Source organism: Aquarana catesbeiana, linkage group LG02 (genome assembly GCF_042186555.1).
Source record: "Aquarana catesbeiana isolate 2022-GZ linkage group LG02, ASM4218655v1, whole genome shotgun sequence".
Taxonomy (NCBI): domain Eukaryota; kingdom Metazoa; phylum Chordata; class Amphibia; order Anura; family Ranidae; genus Aquarana; species Aquarana catesbeiana.
The window spans coordinates 157,722,320-157,742,376 of NC_133325.1; the positions used below are offsets into that span (position 1 = coordinate 157,722,320).

A 20,057-nucleotide genomic window follows, 5' to 3' on the forward strand; every position below is an offset into this window, starting at 1 on the left:
ATATTTTTAAAAAAAATTGGGGATATTATAGCAAAAAGTACAAAATAGTGGGTTTTTTTTCAAAATTGTCTCTCTATTTTGTTTATAGCGCAAAAAATAAAAACCGCAGAGATGATCAAATACCAAATAATATTTGTGGGAAAAAAAAAGGACGCCAATTTTGTTTGGGTACAAAGTCGCATGACTGCGCAATTGTCAGTTAAAGCGATGCAGTGCCATATCGCAAAAAATGGCCTGGTCATTAAGCAGCCAAAACTTCTGAGGCTGAAGTGGTTAAATAGTTTGTTTGGGCCAAGCTGGCCCACATAAACTACTTACTGCACCAACAGGTGCGCTTGCTGGGTGCATTGTATTAATTGTATGTAGACTCGGCTATATACAGTGTACAGAGTGTTCCAGTAGTGGGACACAAATTTCCAGTCCCACTCCGGCAACAAAATAGTCGGGCTGTGCTCTGCTCAGACAGTCACAGCAAGTTTTGTATTCATTCATAGAGCAGCGCTCAGCACGACTACTTTGTCTCGGGAATGTGACTCGAAGTTCACATTCCACTGCCAGATCGCAGAGCTATATACTGTATGTAGCTAAGGCTTCATAAGTTTTTAGTTAAAAAAGTTTTTAGTTAAAAAAAAAAACGTTGAGTGAGGCTTTGAAGGATTGTGCCTCCATGCTAATGTGGGGTTTGTTAGACATGATAGCATACTTTCATAAGCTTGAGCAGAGAAATGACAAAGCAATCAGGGAAGATCAATCTGCGCAAGTTACAACTCACACTGAATCTGACCTAAGGTATGTGGCAAAGCAGCAAGACACTTTCAGTTAACTGAAGTCACTAAGTGAATTGGTAAACTGGCTAAAGAACCAATTAAACGGATTAGGTTCCTGGAGAGAGCACCCTATCCACTGTGATGTCACTGCCTTAGGCCCCTTTCACACATGCGGACCATTTGTTTTCCATCCATCTGTTGACGGATGAAAAATGGACATCAAACACAGCTCTATGGAAAAAACAGATGTAAATGGATGACGATTATCCTTTTACATTATATATATATATAATTTTTTTTTTTTTTTTTTTTAACGATCAAAGCCCTATTTTTGTTCCGTTAAAAAAACAGAACGAAGGATAAAGAAATGCAAGTGGACAAGCTGTCTGTTGTTCCGTTGGTTGTTAGGAGCTGGCACCCATAGGCATTTTAGCACCAGAGCTCATGGGTAATGCTAAACTAATGACCTGTAGGAGCTTTGTAAAGCATTGCCTATGGAAAATATAGGGTATTGACATTTTTTCGCTGTTTCACGGGTGCATGCAATTTTAATGCTTGACATGTTGGGTATCAATTTACTTCATCTTTTAAATTTTAACAAAAATTGGGTGCCCCAAAATTAGCTTTCGTTTTTTTTTTTTTTTTTTTAACTGAAATTTTGCATCAAACCATTGTGCTAATATGTGCCCTAAAAAATTAGAACTACCCCAAATGTATTCTCTAGGGTGTTGGTTTTAAAAAAAATATATAATGGTTGGGGTTGGACCCTACGCTCACACCTATGCATTTTTTAGTGCATTTTGCAGTTTACAGAAATGGCTACAGTCCATTTAACATGGTTTCCTATGGTACTAGTTCACAACTATGCATTTTTGGAAAGGGTCAGGGACTTTTTACCGCGCTCTGCGGCTATCAGATTTCAACGAAGTTGCACCAGAAACGCAAGTGGTGTGTTTGTGATGCGATTTTTGATGTGTTTTGCGGCTATTTTATAACTGTATATAGCTGGTTGCCAAGCAGGGGGGCGGGAAGCCGGCCGCCAAGTCCTTAGCAACCGATGAGTCATCAGCTGTCAGCGGGGTTCCCCGTCGAGAGCTGAATGTAAAAAAAAAAAAAAAAAAAAAAAGCGTGGGGTCCCCAAAATCCATACCATTCCCTTATCCGAGAATACCGCCCGGCAAGTCAGGAAAGGGAGGGGACGAGCTACGCGACAAGACCACCTATTTTTGTTTTTTAGTGGAGAGGACGAAGAATACAGCGGCAATGACACGAGGAGGAGGAAGAAGACAACGGGAGAGACCACATCGTGAGAGACGGCGGCTCAGAGCTATTTTACCAAATAAAGGAATTGTCAAAAACAGGCTCTTGTTTTTCTTTTTACTCTTCACTGCTTCTTTGGTAAATGGGTAGGGGTACGATGTACCCGATATCCATTCACATAGGGTGGGGGGCCGGGATCTGGGGGTCCCCTGGTCCCCCTGCAGACCCCGACAACCACCAGGCAAGGGTTGTCGGGAAGAGGTCCTTTTCCTCATCAACATGGAGGCAAGGTGCTTTGGGGTGGGGGCGCTCCCTCGTCCCCTCCCTTTCCTGACCTGCCAGCATGCTCAGATAAGAGTCTGGTATGGATTTTGGGGGGGTCCCCACGTCTTTTTTTTTTTTTTAATTGTGGTGTGGGGATCCCCTCTGAATCCATACTAGACCCGAAGGGCTTGGTATGGAACTGGGGGCGGGGGACCCCACACCGTTTTTTTCAATTCAGCTTTCAGTGGGAACCCCGCTGACAGCTGATGACTCATCAATTGTTAGGGATGAGGCGGTCGGCTTCATCGCTCCCTCCTTAGCAACCAGCTTTATACAGGGAGAAATTATAAGATTGTAATGAGATGGTATAGGACTCCAGTAGTATTAAATAAAATGAATAAGGAAATCTCTGAGACTTGTTGGAGATGTAAAAAGGAGAGGGGGACAATGGAACATATTTGGTTCGGATGTCAGAAGGTGAGGGAATTTTGGTGTAAGATCTTTGAGGTCTATCAGAAGGTATCAGGAACAGTAGTGAATCCAAGTATAAAAATTTCTTTATTTTCTCTAACACGAGATTCAATAAAAGAAACCAGAAAGGACATTTTGCACTCAATAACATCTGCGGCTAGAACAATAATAGCACGTAAATGGAAGGAAGATAAAGGATTAACAATTGCAGAATGGATATGTGAAATGAGAGAAAATCAGTACATGGAAAAACAGATAAGAGAAGAAGGATATGCAATAAATAAATTGCCAGATATATGGCAAAAATGGGACGAGTTTCGGCTCTCAAAGGAAATGAAGAATTTTATATGATGAAAGGGAACAAGGTTATGGGGTTGGGGGGGGGGGGGGTTGTTTTTTTTTTGTTTTGTTTTGTTTTTTGGAGATATGAGATGAGTTAGGATGGATGATAGGAATAAATGAATATAGCAGGTGGAAGGATTATAGAACACTTATAGTAGGTACCTTTATGTACTTGTAACATTGATGAATTGTTGTATAAATGTTGTTATATTTGATATTTACAAAAAATGCAATAAAGAGAAATTGAAACAGCTTTATACAGGGTGTTTTACAGTGCGTTTAAAGAGGGAAAAAAATGTAAAAACGCAAAATGCATGAAAACTGCATGCAAAAACATAAAACCGCTGGTTTAAATATGCTAAATGCACTGAAAAAAACGCATCAAACGCAGCTGCATAGGTGTAAACCTAGACTTAAGTAATCTTCAGCACTAAAATTATTTTTTAAACATGTAAACCAAAAATTTAAAATGGAAAAAATAGCTCCAGGACCCAGGTGGTTAAGTGGATGTGAAAAACTGATGTAAATTGATCGATCGTTTTTTTTTTTCATTGAAAACGTGACTGAACTGATAAAACAAACGGAATACCCGTGTGAAAAAGGTCTTTGGGCCAGTTCACACCACATGCACTCCAGTGGGTTTTTTTCCTGCATCAAAAACGCATGGAAAATAGGTTATATGGTTTATAATGGCATAGTTCACACCAGTGCTTGCAGTTCCAGTGCGTTCCAGAAAAAAAAAAAAAAAAATAAGTAGAACATGCTGCATTTTTCCTGCACTGGAACGCTGTAAAAAGCATCAAAAGCGCACTGGAATGCACCAAAGCCACGCATGCAAAAAAGCACCTGGAATGTATCCAGACTGTTTCTATGATGTGAACTGGCCCTTAAAGTGTATTTCCACTTTAGCAGTGAAATTTGAATAACCCAACCCAATTTAAAATAACCGCTTTATACACAAGCTGTGCATTAGATGATTAAATGAATACATCACACATGTGTAAGTAGAAAAAGCATTGGCATTTGCCTGAGTATAGACATGTACAGCCATTCACATCTATTGCTGACTAAGCTCAACACCAATGTGGAAAACCCCCAGAATTTTGACACTATAGCAAATTATCCAGGTGTACAAGCCCTAAATGTGTATAGATTTAAAGTCAATTCCAACTTAAATCGCTTACACTTCACTAGCTGCACATGGATGTATTTTTTAAATGCCCTCTACTTGTCCCAAATCTTAAATAACCTTTAACCTCCACATGGTTCTGTCCAGTGGGAAGGTAGAGCAGTGCAAAAAAAAAAAAGCTGGGACGTGTATGCAACATAAGCTCTGGCAGACTTGGTTGATATGTTGACAGGCATGACTACCTAAGCACTGTTGAGCGAGGCTGGGCATCTTTCATTCTGAAAGTGGGGCAATTTGGAAGACTTTCTGCAGGGGTCAGGAAAAATATATGTACTGCAACAAAAGCTGCACTTTCTGCAGCTGGGGTTGGGCTTCTTTCTAAATATATGTGGTATACATATAAAGATTTCATATTTATAGATACAAGGATTTTGCCAGAATACGTAATAGTAATGTCACCTGGTTTTGAAGTTTTAATGCAATTGCTTTTTGCTCATCTATTTGTCGCCTTCTTTCTCTTGCCCTTGAATCATATAGGCTGGTGCTACAAAAAAATAAAAACACACAACCACATCAGATGTGTAAACACAGATACCTACTGTATAGACCAGAGTTATTGAATTAAAAATTCAGTCAGTAAAACTTTCTTCCAGCAAAGGTCCAAACATCATGCCGGTATCTGTGGCATCTTTTCGCATGTGCCAAACTGCATGTTACTGCATGGTTTTGGAAAAAAAAAAAAAAGTCAAGGACTTCTTTTTTCGTGTTTCTTGTGGGTAGTACAGCCCATTAAAATGGGCTGACCTATCCACGATGTGTGCACCTAATGCACAGAACTGAACCCATTCTTACATCAGCGTCCTCAGTCCTGCACATCACAGTCCCCTCCCCTTTCACATCAAGGTCTCCTCTTAAGGAGTGTCCTCAGGTCCCCTTTTACTTCACCCCAACCACTACTTTCACAGGTTCACACACTTTAACATCAACCCCCCCGACAGTGCTGTCCTCTGCCCCTTTTTACATTATCCCCCCACAATACAGTCAACCACCCCACATTAAATTTCTCAGTCCCCCCCACAAACACACACACACACTACAGTCCTCAGTCCCCCATCTTAATGTCCTCAGCGCATCCACATTACAGATCTCAGGCTGCTCCAACTTTGAGGTCATCAGCCCCCCCCATATCACTGTCCTCAGCACACGCATTCCTCCTTTGCAGCTTTTCACACTAGGGTCCTCACTCCCTGTAACTTCGCCCCCTCCCCAGTCTTACCTTGTTTACACAGATTGACGATCAGAGGGAGGCACAGGATGTCTGGGTGGAGGGGGGTGTTGCAAGATGGTGATTTGTTGCTAGGACCGCCCTTCATCCTGGCAGCCAATCAACTGCCTGTTAACCTCGGCAGCGCCGCCCTCCGTCCAAAACTTCCCCCTGCTGTCGGCTCTGAGAGGATTACAGAGCAATGGCAGGGAGAAAAAAAATCTGCTAGATGGCGATCCGAATGGAAAAGTGATGCGGTCTGCATTTGGCCCTCCATTTAGTGATGCCCGGTATATTACATTCTAAAAGTTAGAGAAATATATACACACACATACATACATACATACATACATACATACATACACACACACACACAAATTTAAAAAAAAAAAAAAAGGGTTGAGACACTGTAAAATCTTCATAAAAAGAGCATGCAAGGATTGGCAAATCTCATAAACCCATATTTTATTCACAATAGAGAATAGAACACTTTTTTTTTTTTTTTTCTTAAAAAGAGTAATTTTGAAAGGAAGAAGGGGGGGGGGGGGGCGGCGACTCACAGTTCTTTAATCCAGAGCTCTGCCTTGAAGAAAGGTGTGCTAATAAAACAAAAAAAAAAATTATATAGATATATAAATTTTAATATATTAAAAAATGTATATATATACACATACACACTATATATATTAAAATAAAAACACTTTGTAAATTTGTTTTTGTTTAATTAATGAGTTCTACAGTACACCAAAAATGTAATTGCAGGTTAATTGGATCCGGTCTAAAATTGTCCCTAGTATGTATGAATGTGAGTTAGGGACCTTAGATTGTAAGCTCCTTGAGGGTAGGGACTGATGTGAATGTACAATGTATATGTAAAGCGCTGCGTAAATTGACAGCGCTATATAAGTACCTGAAATAAAATAAAAATTTAAAAGGAGGCCATAAACCAGCACAGAATAAGATTTAAACCTAATTGAAGCACATAAAATGTCACCACTTTTCTGGAGTTCTTTCCTCTTGTTAATGCATTGCTGCAAATTCATGAAGCATCCGAGACACCTTATGTTCCAACAGCAAATCGTGTACCAAATTCAGTTAGTTCTAAATTTGACCACTTAAATTGTGGTGCTCTGAATGCGCTAAATTCAAAATAAAAACCGTCAGTTCATCTCTTACAAAAGTGGAGCCAATTAAGACCAACTGTTTTTTTGGTGTACAGAGTGACACGGTTGCAGACGGATTTTGCAAAAGTGTCTTAGATGCATTGTAAAAGTGGCAAAGCATGTGCAAATTAAGTACTTGTTCTAGACAGGTACATGAATTTGGGGCAAGCTGTACTGCTTTTAGAATGCGTGAGAGACACTTACATAAAATCTGTCTGCACCAGTGTTTATGAATTCCAGGGAATGTGCCTTTATCTCACCTTACCACACAGAGCTGAAAAACTTGAATAAGTTCACTCTAGGGCTACTGAATACAGATTTAATCATTTGTTCCTAATCATTAATTGTCAGAACAGTGATTTCAGTTTGAGGCAAGAGTCATCAACCTGTTTAATCCCTCAGTAGCTGTATGTCAGAAATACCCTTTGTGCCACTACTTTAACGCCTTCCTGCCACATGTACACACATATGCGGCCTCGCTGAAGTGGGTCTTCTTCCGTGAGGCTACATATATGCGTACATGTCTTTGTGCTAGGAGTGCATTCCCAGCACAGGGACTGGGCTCTTACCAAGAGCCAGGGTCCGTACTAACGATCGGTAAGCCTGGTACCCAATCACATGATCGCTGTGATAGCCTCTTATTGGCTATCACAGTGACCATTTACTGTAAAGCTTGCCCGTGTTAGCTTTCTCCTCTGAATGGAGAGAAAGATGCATTGTTTCTGGGCCGTACTACGGGTACAAACAAACATACACGTATGTGGTATTACTGCGATCGTCAGGAGTAGGAACATTTATTTTGGGTTCTTTGGTGGTAGATGATGGTAGTAGAAAGAAAAATACAGCCAAAAATGTAAAAAATATGATATTTTTAGTTGGCCAGTTTTCGTTTAAAAAGAAGAAAAAAAAATGTGGTATGTAGTAGTCCTTTAAATATTAGCGACTCTTGTGTAGTGTAGATTACAAAAGAGCATTACTTCTTAGGCAACTCCGGCATGGCTCATCTAGCAGCATAGTAGAGAGATTTAGCAACTGTCCTTGCCTGACAACCGATGACACCACTGAATGGATAGCGGTCGCCATCTTTATCTTCTCAGGCAGCAGGAAGTGCAGCACAGAAGGAGATTTCCTTCAACTTTTTTATCTTTAAAGAAAAAAAGGAAACACGACGCAGGAAAAAGATACTGCTACTGCCAACCTCTACTCCAGGCTGCTACCAGGCTTCAATACATTGAGTCACTAACCTGGAACAAGTATTGAGGACCAAAAGTTGTGAATTAGCTTGATACATGCTGGTTCTGCGTGCCCATGACTCAAAATAGTGGCTAAAGCAGCAGCCAAAAAAAACACAATTTTTAGTATGCACGCAATGGAAACACCTATAGTTTTCCTACTATAGGTTTTTTCATTTACCTAAGAAAAACAGAGGCTGCCACTGTAGACCTCGGCCTGAAAATGCTAATTGCCTGGCAATTATGTCAACCCACTGGTTTCTGTGCTTTCCAAGATACTGATCTGCAACAAGTGTGCAGTATGCAGAACACCTTATCGAATGTAAGAGAGAAAGTAGAAATGGGTTGTAGCAGAGGTGAGTAAATGCCATCTTCTGCAGGGAAGTACAGCTTTTAAACCTAATGATGTCTTTTAGAGAACTTCAAGCAACTTATATTTTTATGGGTAGAGTGGTGAAGGGTAAAAACCTATGTTGAGTACTGCCATTTTTGTCCTGTAGCAGCTACGTGACAAAATATGGCAAAATCCCCGAACTGCAAACAGAGTGAGAAAAAAAGCTCCGTAAATTCAAAACTAGGAGCCTTTTTTGCTCCACTACTTAGGATAGCATCTGCAGGTTTAACAAAGGAACAATATCAAGTGTTATTATAACTGAAGTGTACTCCTAGCTGAATTATGTGCTTTTATGCTCTCAGATATCATTTAGACTTTGAGTTACCTGCGATGATCATCACGTTTGGAAACTGAATCAACTACAATGACAGAATCTGTATCTGGGCCTAAAAAGAGAAATGGAAAAAAAAAATAAATAAATAAATGCCACGTATTAACAATATGTTTTATTTTAGTTTTCCCCAATGAAATTTTGCACAAATCAAAGCGAGACTGAGACAGTTTAGTAGATCGGCATTCATAAGTACAAGCTATCCTTCCCAATACTGTGGCCACATCATTAAAACAAACTTATAACTTCACCTGAACCATAAAGTACAAGCTACTACCTCTATATCTTTATAAAACTGCAGGTTTTGTTAGCCAACTTTTCAAAAACTTCGGTCCTCTTTTGCAGTTCGCTTCACCCCTTTTAGTGCATCAGGCAAATACTCTCTAGTTACCTTAAAATTAGATTTGCTGGTTTACTGAATGCAGTTGCCTACCAATTGTCGTTAGCAGTTACTTTATAAATAGGCCCCTAGGTGGGGGTACTACATGATTATTACATAAAGTGGACCCATCACCCCTTTCACAAAAGAAAAAAAGAAAAAAGAAAACACACACACACACACACACACACACACCTTACATACTGTTTCAGCACAGGTTCACACACACTATAATTTAAATAAATAGAATATATTTATTAATACATACATACATACACACACACACACACACACACACACACACATACAGTGGGGACGGAAAGTATTCAGACCTCCTTACATTTTTCACTCTTTGTTATATTGCAGCCATTTGCTAAAATCATTTTTTTTCCTCATTAATGTACACACAACACCCCATATTGACAGAAAAACACAGAATTGTTGACATTTTGCAGATTTATTAAAAAAGAAAAACTGAAATATCACATGGTCCCAAGTATTCAGACCCTTTGCTGTAAAACTCATATATTTAACTCAGGTGATGTCCATTTCTTCTGATCATCCTTGAGATGGTTCTACACCTTCATTTGAGTCCAGCTGTGTTTGATTATACTGATTGGACTTGATTAGGAAAGCCACACACCTGTCTACAACCCCTGGCAAAAATTATGGAATCACCAGTCCCTGAGGATGTTCCTTCAGTTGTTTATTGTTGTAGAAAAAAAGCAGATCACAGACATGGCCAAAAACTAAAGGCACTCCAAATGGCAACTTTCTGGCTTTAAGAAACAGTAAAAGAAATCAAGAAAAATAATTGTGGTGGCCAGTAACAGTTAGATTTATAGAACAAGCACAGGGAATAAATTATGGAATCACTCAATTCTGAGGAAAAAATTATGGAATCACCCTGTAAATTTTCATTACAAACACTAAACCTGCATCAGATTAAATCTGCTTGTTAGTATGTAGGTAAAAAGGAGTGATCACACCTTGGAGAGCTGTTGCATCAAGTGGACTGACATGAAGCATGGCTCCAACACCAGAGATGTCAATTGAAAAAAATGAGAGGTTTAGCAAACTCCTTAAAGAGGGTAAATCATCACGCAGTGTTGCACAAGATGTTGGTTGTTCACAGTCGGCTGTGTCTACAACATGGACCAAATACAAATTATACTGGGAAGGTGGTTAAAGGCAAGCATACTGGTAGACCAAGGAAGACATCAAAGCGTCAAGACAGAAAACTTAAAGCGATATGCCTTGAAAACAGAAAATGTACAACAAAACAAATGAGGAACAAATGGGAGGAAACTCGAGTCAACATCTGTGACCGAACTGTAAGAAACCGCCTAAAGGAAATGGGATTTACATACAGAAAATCTAAAAGAAAGCCATCTCTAACACCTAAACACAAAAAAACAAGGTTACAATGGGCTAAGGAAAGGCAATCGTGGACTGTGGATGATTGGATTTCTGTCTTGACGCTTTGATGTCTTCCTTGGTCTACCAGTATGCTTGCCTTTAAAGTGGAGTTCCACCCAAAAGTGGAACTTCCACTCATTAGATTCCTCCCCCCCTCCGGTGACACAGTTGGCACCTTTCAGGGGGGAGGGGGGTACAGATACCTGTATATTACAGGTATCTGTACCCACTTCCGGCGTAGATAGCCGCAGAATCTGCGGGTATTTACGCCACATCCTGTTCCCCCCCCCGCTGCCTGCTGGGAAACACACGGGTCCCAGAGGCAGCAGGGACCATTCGTATTGCGCTGCGCGACTCGCGCATGCGCAGTAGGGAACCGGGAAGTGAAGCCGCACGGCTTCACTTCCTGATTCCCTTACCGAAGATGGAGGCGGCAGCACCCGAGGACGGAGAGACGCTTCGGCCTCGGGTGCCGACATCGCGGGCGCCCTGGACAGGTAAGTGTCCATGTTTTAAAAGTCAGCAGCTGCAGTATTTGTAGCTGCTGACTTTTAAAAAAAATTTTTTCGGTGCCGCTCCGCTTTAACCACCTTCCCATGTTGTTTGTATTTGGTCCATGTTTTAGACACAGCCGACTGTGAACAACCAACATCTTGTGCAACACTGTGTGATGATTTACCCTCTTTAAGGAGTTTGATAATCCTCTCCTTTTTTTCAATTGACATCTCTGGTGTTGGAGCCATGCTTCATGTCAGTCCACTTGATGCAACAGCTCTCCAAGGTGTGATCACTCCTTTTTACCTACATACTAACAAGCAGATTTAATCTGATGCAGGTGTTAGTGTTTGTAATGAAAATTTACAGGGCGATTCCATAATTTATTCTCTGTGCTTGTTCTATAAATCTAACTGTTACTGGCCACCACAAATATTTTTCTTGATTTCTTTTAGTGTTTCTTAAAGCCAGAAAGTTGCCATTTGAAATGCCTTTAGTTTTTGGCCATGTCTGTGATCTGCTGTTTTTCTACAACAATAAACTGAAGGAACATCCTCAGGGACTGGTGATTCCATAATTTTTGCCAGGGGTTGTATATAAGACCTTACAGCTCACAGTTCTTGTCAGAGCAAAGGAGAATCATGAGGTCAAAAGGAACTGCCTGAAGAGCTCAGAGACAGAACTGTGGCAAGGCACAGATCTGGCCAAGGTTACAAAAAAAGTTCTGCTGCACTTAAAGTTCCTAAGAGCACAGTGGCCTCCACAATCCTTAAATGAAAGAAGTTTGGGACGACCAGAACCCTTCCAAGAGCTGGCAGTCCGGCCAAACTGAGCTATCGGGGGAGAAGAGCCTTGGTGAGAGAGGTAAAGAAGAACCCAAAGATCACTGTGACAGAGCTCCACAGATGCAGTTGGGAGAAAGTTGTAGAAAGTCAACCATCACTGCAGCCCTCCACCAGTCGGGGCTTTATGGCAGAGTGGCCCGACGGAAGCCTCTCTTCAGTGCAAGACACATGAAAGCCCGCACGGAGTTTGCTAAAATACACCTGAAGGACTCCAACATGTTGAGAAATAAGATTCTTTGGTCTGATGAGACCAAGATAGAACTTTTTGGCCTTAATTCTAAGCTGTATGTGTGGAGAAAACCAGGCACTGCTCATCACCTGTCCAATACAGTCCCAACAGTGAAGCATGGTGGTGGCAGCATTATGCTGTGGGGGTGTTTTTCAGCTGCAGGGACAGGACGACTGGTTGCAATCGAGGGAAAGATGAATGCGGCCAAGTACAGGGATACCCTGGACGAAAACCTTCTCCAGAGTGCTCAGGACCTCAGACTGGGCCGAAGGTTTACCTTACAACAAGACAATGACCCTAAGTACACAGCTAAAATAACGAAGGAGTGGCTTCACAACAACTCCGTGACTCTTCTTGAATGGCCCAGTCAGAGCCCTGACTTAAACCCAATTGAGCATCTCTGGAGAGACCTAAAAATGGCTGTCCACCAACGCTTACCACCCAACCTGAGAGAACTGGAGAAGATCTGCAAGGAGGAATGGCAGAGGATCCCCAAATCCAGGTGTGAAAAACTTGTTGCATCTTTCCCAAAAAGACTCATGGCTGTATTAGATCAAAAGGGTGCTTCTACTAAATACTGAGCAAAGGGTCTGAATACTTAGGACCATGTGATATTTCAGTTTTTTTTTTTTAAAAAGTCTGCAAAATGTCAACAATTCTGTGTTTTTCTGTCAATATGGGGTGCTGCGTGTACATTAATGAGGAAAAAATGAACTTCAGTGATTTTAGCAAATGGCTGCAATATAACAGAGTGAAAAATTTAAGGGGGTCTGAATACTTTCCGTCCCCACTGTACATACACATACACACACACAGTATCTCACAAAAGGGAGTACACACCTCACATTTTTAAAAATATTTTCATGTGACAACACTGAAGAAATTACACTTTGCTACAATGTAAAGTAGTGAGTGTACAGCCTGTATAACAGTGTCAATTTGCTGTCCCCTCAAAAGAGCTCACACAGCCATTAATGTCTAAACCTGTTGGCAACAAAAAAAGTGTGTACCTCCCCAAGTGAAAATGTTCAAATTAGGCCCAATTAGCCATTTTCCCTCCCACTCGTTAGTGTTACAAGGTCTCAGGTGTGAACAGGGAGCAGGTGTGTTAAATTTTGTGTTATCACTCTCACTCTCACATACTGGTCACTGGCAGTTCAACATGGCACAGAACTCTGAGAATATGAATAAAAAAAAAAAAAAAAAAAAAAGAACTAACTGTTGCTCTACATAAAAATGGCCTAGGCCAGGTATATGCAATTAGCGGACCTCCAGCTGTTGCATAACTACAAGTCCCATGAGGCATAGCAAGACTGACAGCCACAAACATGACACCCAGAGGCAGAGGCATGATGGGACTTGTAGTTTTGCAACAGCTGGAGGTCCGTTAATTGCACATCCCTGGCCTAGGCTATAAGAAGATTGCCAAGACCCTGAAACCGATATGCAGCACGATGGCCAAGACCATACAGCGGTTTAACAGGACAGGTTCCACTCAGAACAGGCCTCGCTATGATCGACCAAAGAAGTTGAGTGCATGTGCTCAGCGTCATATCCAGAGGTTGTCTTTGGGAAATAGACGTATGAGTGCTGCCAGCATTGCTGCAGAGGTTGAAGGGGTTGGGGGGTCAGCCTGTCAGTGCTCAGACCATACACCGCACACTGCATCAAATTGGTCTGCATGTCTTTCGTCCCAGAAGGAAGCCTCTTCTAAAGATGATGCACAAGAAAGTCTGCAAATAGTTTGCTGAAAACAAGCAGACTAAGGACATGGATTACTGGTTTAGATGGTGTCAAACGTGTGTCGTGGCAACCAGGTGAGGAGTACAAAGACAAGTGTGTCTTGCCTACAGTCAAGCATGGTGGTGGGAGTGTCATGGTCTGGGGCTGCACGAGTGCTGCCGGCACTGGGAAGCTAGTGTTCATTAAAAGGAACCATGAATGGCAACATGTACTGTGACATACTGAAGCAGAGCATGATCCCCTCCCTTCGGAGACTGGGCTGCAGGGCAGTATTCCAACATGATAACGACCCCAAACACACCTCCAAGATGACCACTGCCTCGCTAAAGAAGCTGAGGGTAAAGGTGATGGACTGGACAAACATGTCTCCAGAACTAAACCCTATTGAGCATCTGTGGGGCATCCTCAAACAGAAGGTGGAGGAGCGCAAGATCTCCAACAGCCACCAGCTCTTTGATATCGTCATGGAGGAGTTGAAAAGGACTCCAGTGTCAACCTGTGAAACTCTGGTGAACTCCATGCCCAAGAGGGTTAAGGCAGTGCTAGAAAATAATATGGGCCACACAAAATATTGACACTTTGGGCTGAATTTGGCCTTTTCACACTTAGGGATGTACTCCCTTTTGTTGCCAGCGCTTTAGACATTAATGGCTGTGTATTGAGTTATTTTGAGGGGACAGCAAATTTGCACTGTTATACAAGCTGTACACTTACTGTGCATTTCTTCAGTGTTGTCACATGAAAACATAATAAAAATATTTACAAAAATGTGAGGGGTGTGCTCACTTTTGTAAGAAATGTGTGTAATATAATATATATATATATATATATATATATATACACACACACACACACACACACACACACACACACACACATATATATACACATACATATACACACACACTTTTTTTTTTTTTTTTGCGCAGGTAGAAAAAAAAAAAAAAAAAAAAACCCATGTAGCAGCTGCAGCATTGGGAACCTATTACATGTTCCACTGTAAAAATGGGAGGAACATGTTCCCAAAGGTGAACTTATCCTTTTAGTTAAAACTGTTTTGCCTTTACTTTAATAGTACTATATTTCCTCTTCCTGGTTGAGTTAGGCAGTTAGTGGTGTAACACTGGCCTCATAGCTCTCGAGAGTTCGTGACATGTTCTGGGAAGCAGACGCAGAGTTCCAGAAAGTAAAGGGAAATGGACTAAGCTGCCCTTAGTAATAATGGCAACCGTGAGAAGAATTTATGTGTGTTTGTACATTGCAATTTCTAAAAGGTACCTTTGGTGTCATTTTTTATGCTAGGGGAGAAGCATCTCTTTATACGCACTGCACCAGTTTACCAAAAAATAAATAAAAAAATAGATCCATTAATAAAGTATTTTTTCTGACCTTGATACTGCTCTTGGCTGGGATGACTCTGCTCACTATGTAGGTGATGCCTACTCAAGTTTCTGTTTTCACAGATGGGTTTAAAATTTGTTGCATCATTTAACAGGGATGTGCATGACTGATCTGATGACGTTGAACTGAAAGATGGCTGGCATAAGGGTTCCACATCCAAAGCAGAAGGCTCCAAAGAGCTCAGACTAGAAGAAGTGACAGGTGGAGCAGAAATGCTGCTAGAACTTAAATACTGGGATCTGTAATAGGAGACAAACATACCCTTCAGTATCATTGCCATAGGAGCATGGTCACTTCAACTGAGAGATTCAAGCAAAGCAAATACTCACACACAGTTACTTACACTTGGGGAGAACGAAAAGACACTGGTTTTGTAGGGAAAAAACTTCTTCCAGTCACCGCTTGCAGTAACTGTCTATAGAGTTCTTTTTCGTCTTCACGTACAGTCTGAAGGAGTTAAAGAGAAAGGCTGTGTTAGACACACACACTTTGTAAAAATAAATTCACTTTCATAAGAGCAAGGTGGCTTAACAACACAAATACAATTTAATCAGTTCACCTAAAACAAGTGGTGCCACCGGACCACATTTTAGGCCTATAAGAGGGTGGAATCTAAAAAGCTAGTTTCCCCTAAAGCATCCCATGTTGGGAGCAGAGCCACAGTATTGAACATAATTAAATCCAGGAGGCAGCAGAGAACTACAACATTGTGGTATGCCTACTTCACATTGACTCAATGAAGGGAGTCCTGTGTAGCATTGCATTCACCCTGGTTTATACTGCACACTGTATGTGATACGCAAAGGAATTGCACCGCAATCCTGTGAAAAATCACAAAATCTGTGTGGTGCGATTTGAGCCCATTCATTTTGAATGGCTCAAATCACACTGCATTCGCATAAAAAGGGTACGGGCGGCTTTTTTTTTTTTTCTTTTTTGTTCGCACTGTTTCGTGACCTTTTTCTGGGGTGTCAACTTTTAATTGGCACTGAAGCAGATCGCATGAACGCAGTGCGATTGCTAAGCGGTGTGAGAAACCGCACAGTGTGAACCAATTGAGTCAAAAACGTTTACGTTTTTGATAGAGTGTGGGAGGATCAGACAGGAATGATTTTCTCAGACAGGAAGTGAGTGAAAATCTGTAGTACAGACACAACCAAATACAAAATCTGAAACCCTAAAAATTTGGGGAAAAAAAAACCAAACACTATTCTTTCTGTTTTGCTTACTTCCCACCTAGCTAAATGTTAGCAGAAGGGAGGATACATTTTTATAAGGGAGTGCCAGGAAGCAGTGAGAAAAACAAAAACAAACACCGTACACAGTATTGAAGCTAAGGGCGGCACGAGTATAGATGTACTGTATATAGATTGGCAGCACTTGTGGGTACTGTTGGGGCTGCACTGAGAATCAGGACACTGACAATCTGTGTAAATATGTGAAACCTTGTGAGCTGCTGTTAATCTATACCCCGGAATGTTTGGCCTTGGTACAGATACAGAAGGTGACACACACACACACACACACGTTAAAATGGCAATTAAAAGGGTTAATTTCCCACATTTGTGGCTTTTTAAATCACAATTAGTGTCTGTGTATAAATAGTCAATGAGTTTGTTAGCGCTCATACAGATGCACTAAGCAGGCTAGACACTGAGCCATGAGGAGGTAGAAAAGAACATTTAAAATACCTGCGTAACAAGGTAATGAAACTTTACAAAGATGGAAAAGGATATAAAAAACCCCCCCAAAGCCTTGAATATGCCAGTCAGTACTCTTCAATCACTTATTAAGACATGGGAAATTAGGGGCTGCTTTGACATCAAGTCAAGGTCGGGTAGACGAAGAAAGATTGCAGCCACAACTGACAGAAGAATTGCTCAGGATACAAAGAAAAAAAAAACAAAATGTGGGAAATGAACCTTTAATTGCCATTTTAACCTGTGTGTGCCACCTTCTGTGTCTGTACCAAGGCCAAACATTCCAGGGTGTGTAAACTTTTTTTATCAAGGCCATTTAGATGATTTCTGTTATTATGGATTTAAAATGAAGGATTTTCTGAAAGAAGGAAGACAACCAAACAAGGGGCAACCTGGTCCTCTGCAACAAATTAACTTGTCCATTCAGGCTTTTTAGCTTTTCTGTTTAAGACGACGGGTGGGAAGAAAATTGTTTACCAATCCCTTCAGTTTCTGAGTGAACACGGAAGTGCTCAGTACTGAAAGTTTCTGGGTTCAATGTTACTGAGTAGTGAGCAAAGGAGATATAAAGTAACACGTTGGGCCTTCAATTTAGGAAACTAATTTGTATTTAAAAACTGCTGGGATTACACATCGATATTCCTAATGTTTGCCCACCACTCCTCTTATGCATTCACAGAACACCTAGTATTTGTATATACCTCATTGCAACCGATTGGCACAGCAACACACTGCGGATCGGGTATTACCACAACGTATGGATGTGAAGCCAATGTATGTATGAGGGGTATTTACAGTGCCTTGAAAAAGTATTCATACCCTTGAAATTTTCCACATTGTCATGTTACAACCAAAAACATAAAATGTATTTTATATTGTAGACCAACACAAAGTGGCACATAATTGTATGTGTGCAAAACATTTTGGAAACCATTTGGCCCCTTTTACACTGGGGCGTCGGCAGTAAAGCACCGCTATTTTTAGTGGCGCTTTACCGTCGTTTTTGGCCGCTAGAAGGGCGGTTTTAACACCCGCTAACGGCCGGAAAAAAAAGGGTTAAAACAAACCAAAAGGTGCCCTTTTGCCGGTGGTTCGCCAGCGGTGCCCATTCAGTTCAATGGGCAGGAGCGGTGTATACACCGCTCCAAAGATGCTGCTTGCAGGAGTTTTTTTAACGTCCTGCAAGCGCACCGCTTCAGTGTGAAAGCCCTCGGGCTTTCACACTGGAGAGACAGGAGAGGCACTTTACAGGCACTATTTTTAGCGCTGTAGCGCCTGTAAAGCGCCTCAGTGTGAAAGGGGTCTTAATCATTTTCCTTCAACTTCACTATTACGTGCCACTTTGTGTTGGTCTATCATAAAATCCATTTACATTTTTAGTTGCAACATGAGAAAATGTGGAAAATTTCAAGGGGTATGAATACTTTTTTTTGCCAAAGTAACAGATTATTAATTTTTTTTTTTTATTATTATTTAGGTACTTATATGATTAAATTCTCAAATGAACAAGTATCTTATAATAATGGGATATTTGATTTACCTGCAAAATTCTTTTCTTGGAGTACATAAAAACGGGACACAGCACATCTTCATATCCATAACGATAGTTATTGTGCCATCTTCAGGTAATTGGACAATGGCAAAAAACAGAGGAAATCCCTTCCTAGGCATAACTCCTCCTAACTAGGCAAGGCTTCAGTTTTTGTAGCAAGCCATGAACCTCAAAATTAGAGGAATGAGCTTTGTGTCCCCCGATGTATGTATGAATCAGACTTTTACAGGTAAAATAAAATATCCCATTTTCTTTATCGTACATCACAGGGCATCTTCATATCGATGAGGATATGGGATGTCCAAAAGCGCTAAATATGAGGGGCAGCAACATCTAACATACCAACTGGCACAAAAAAATATATATATATATCACGCAGCAGCCTGCAAAATATGCCAACCAAAAAAGGTAGAGTCCTCAGAGGCTCTAACTATGTAAAAGTAGGAGCCAAAGACCAAAACAGCAGCTTTACAAACTTGAGCTACCAAAGCATGATGTCAGATAGCCCAGGAAACATCAGTACTCCTGGTAGAATGAGCCATCACTGAAAACTGTGGAACTTTGCCTTTTAAGACTGTAAGCTTGCAAAATAAAAAACTTAATCCATTGAGAAGTGCAAGATTTGGAAGCTGTGTGCATTGCAGTCTACTTCAGGTAACACCTGAAAAACACGAACCACACCCAAAGTGAGAAGAGCCTTTTCCCCCGGAATCTGAGCCTCAGGGTGCCACTTCTGTGGCATTGTTCGACTGGACCCTTACAGGAAGGCCCTTCAGCTACACCAACCAATACAGTAGGGAAAAAACTCGCCCTCAATTCCAGGATGGTAATGGTCAATAACCTCTTCTACAATGCCTCGTTCCCTGGACCGAGAGATTGTCCAGAACTTCACACCAACTTATCAGGCTGGCATCTGCTGTTAGGACCATCTCTAGCATCCATGAGGAGATCAACCAGTCCAGAGAGAGTCTTGTGCTGGGGTTTAAAGTGATATTAAAGTAATTTTTTTTCTTTAAAAATAACAAACATGTTATACTTACCTGCTCTATGCAGTGGTTTTGCACAGAGCAGCCCAGATCCACCTCTTCTTGGGTCCCTCATTGGCGCTCCTGGCTGCTCCCTCCTGCCGAGTGCCCCCACAGCAAGCAGCGCGCTATGGGAGCACCCAATCCACTGCTCTGTGTGTCTATTGAGACACAGAGCTGTGGTTCTGCCCCACCCCCTCTATCTCTTCATTGGCTCACTGACTGCTAGGAGCAGGAGTCAATGGCACCCTGCTGTTGTCTCAGCCAATGAGGGAGAATCCCGGACAGCCAAGACTCTAGTGCAACATTGCTGGATCGAGATGGGCTGATGCACACTGAAGGTTTATTATCTTAATGCATTAAGATTTAAAAAAAAAAAAAAAAAAACACAAAAAACTTCTGACTTTAGAACCACTTTAAAAACGACATCAGAGAGGATGACTGCAAACTCCGGTTCCACGTCACTAAAACATGACACTGGAGGCCTGCCAGGAATAAAACTGAGAAAATGGCATCATCTTGAAAGCGGCTACCATTCTTCCCAGAATCCTCATGCAAAGACAAATTCAAGGGATTTGTCAACCTCTTGAGCAAGACCACCTGGGGACCTCTGAGCAAGATGTTTGCTCAGAGATAGGATCACTTTTGCCTG

General features: G+C 41.3%; 1 protein-coding gene across 2 annotated transcripts in view; it reads right to left on the reverse strand.

Annotated features, from left to right (window-relative positions):
* Positions 1-20,057, reverse strand: part of SENP1 (SUMO specific peptidase 1) — a 77,631-nt gene that overhangs the window by 20,814 nt on the left and 36,760 nt on the right. For both annotated transcript variants that reach the window (XM_073613680.1, XM_073613679.1), the window contains 5 exons: positions 15,472-15,575; positions 15,117-15,367; positions 8,612-8,672; positions 6,058-6,096; positions 4,693-4,777 (listed from right to left, as the gene is read on the reverse strand). In XM_073613680.1, the coding sequence (XP_073469781.1) occupies positions 4,693-4,777; positions 6,058-6,096; positions 8,612-8,672; positions 15,117-15,367; positions 15,472-15,575 (540 nt within the window). The remainder of the gene's footprint in view (positions 1-4,692; positions 4,778-6,057; positions 6,097-8,611; positions 8,673-15,116; positions 15,368-15,471; positions 15,576-20,057) is intronic.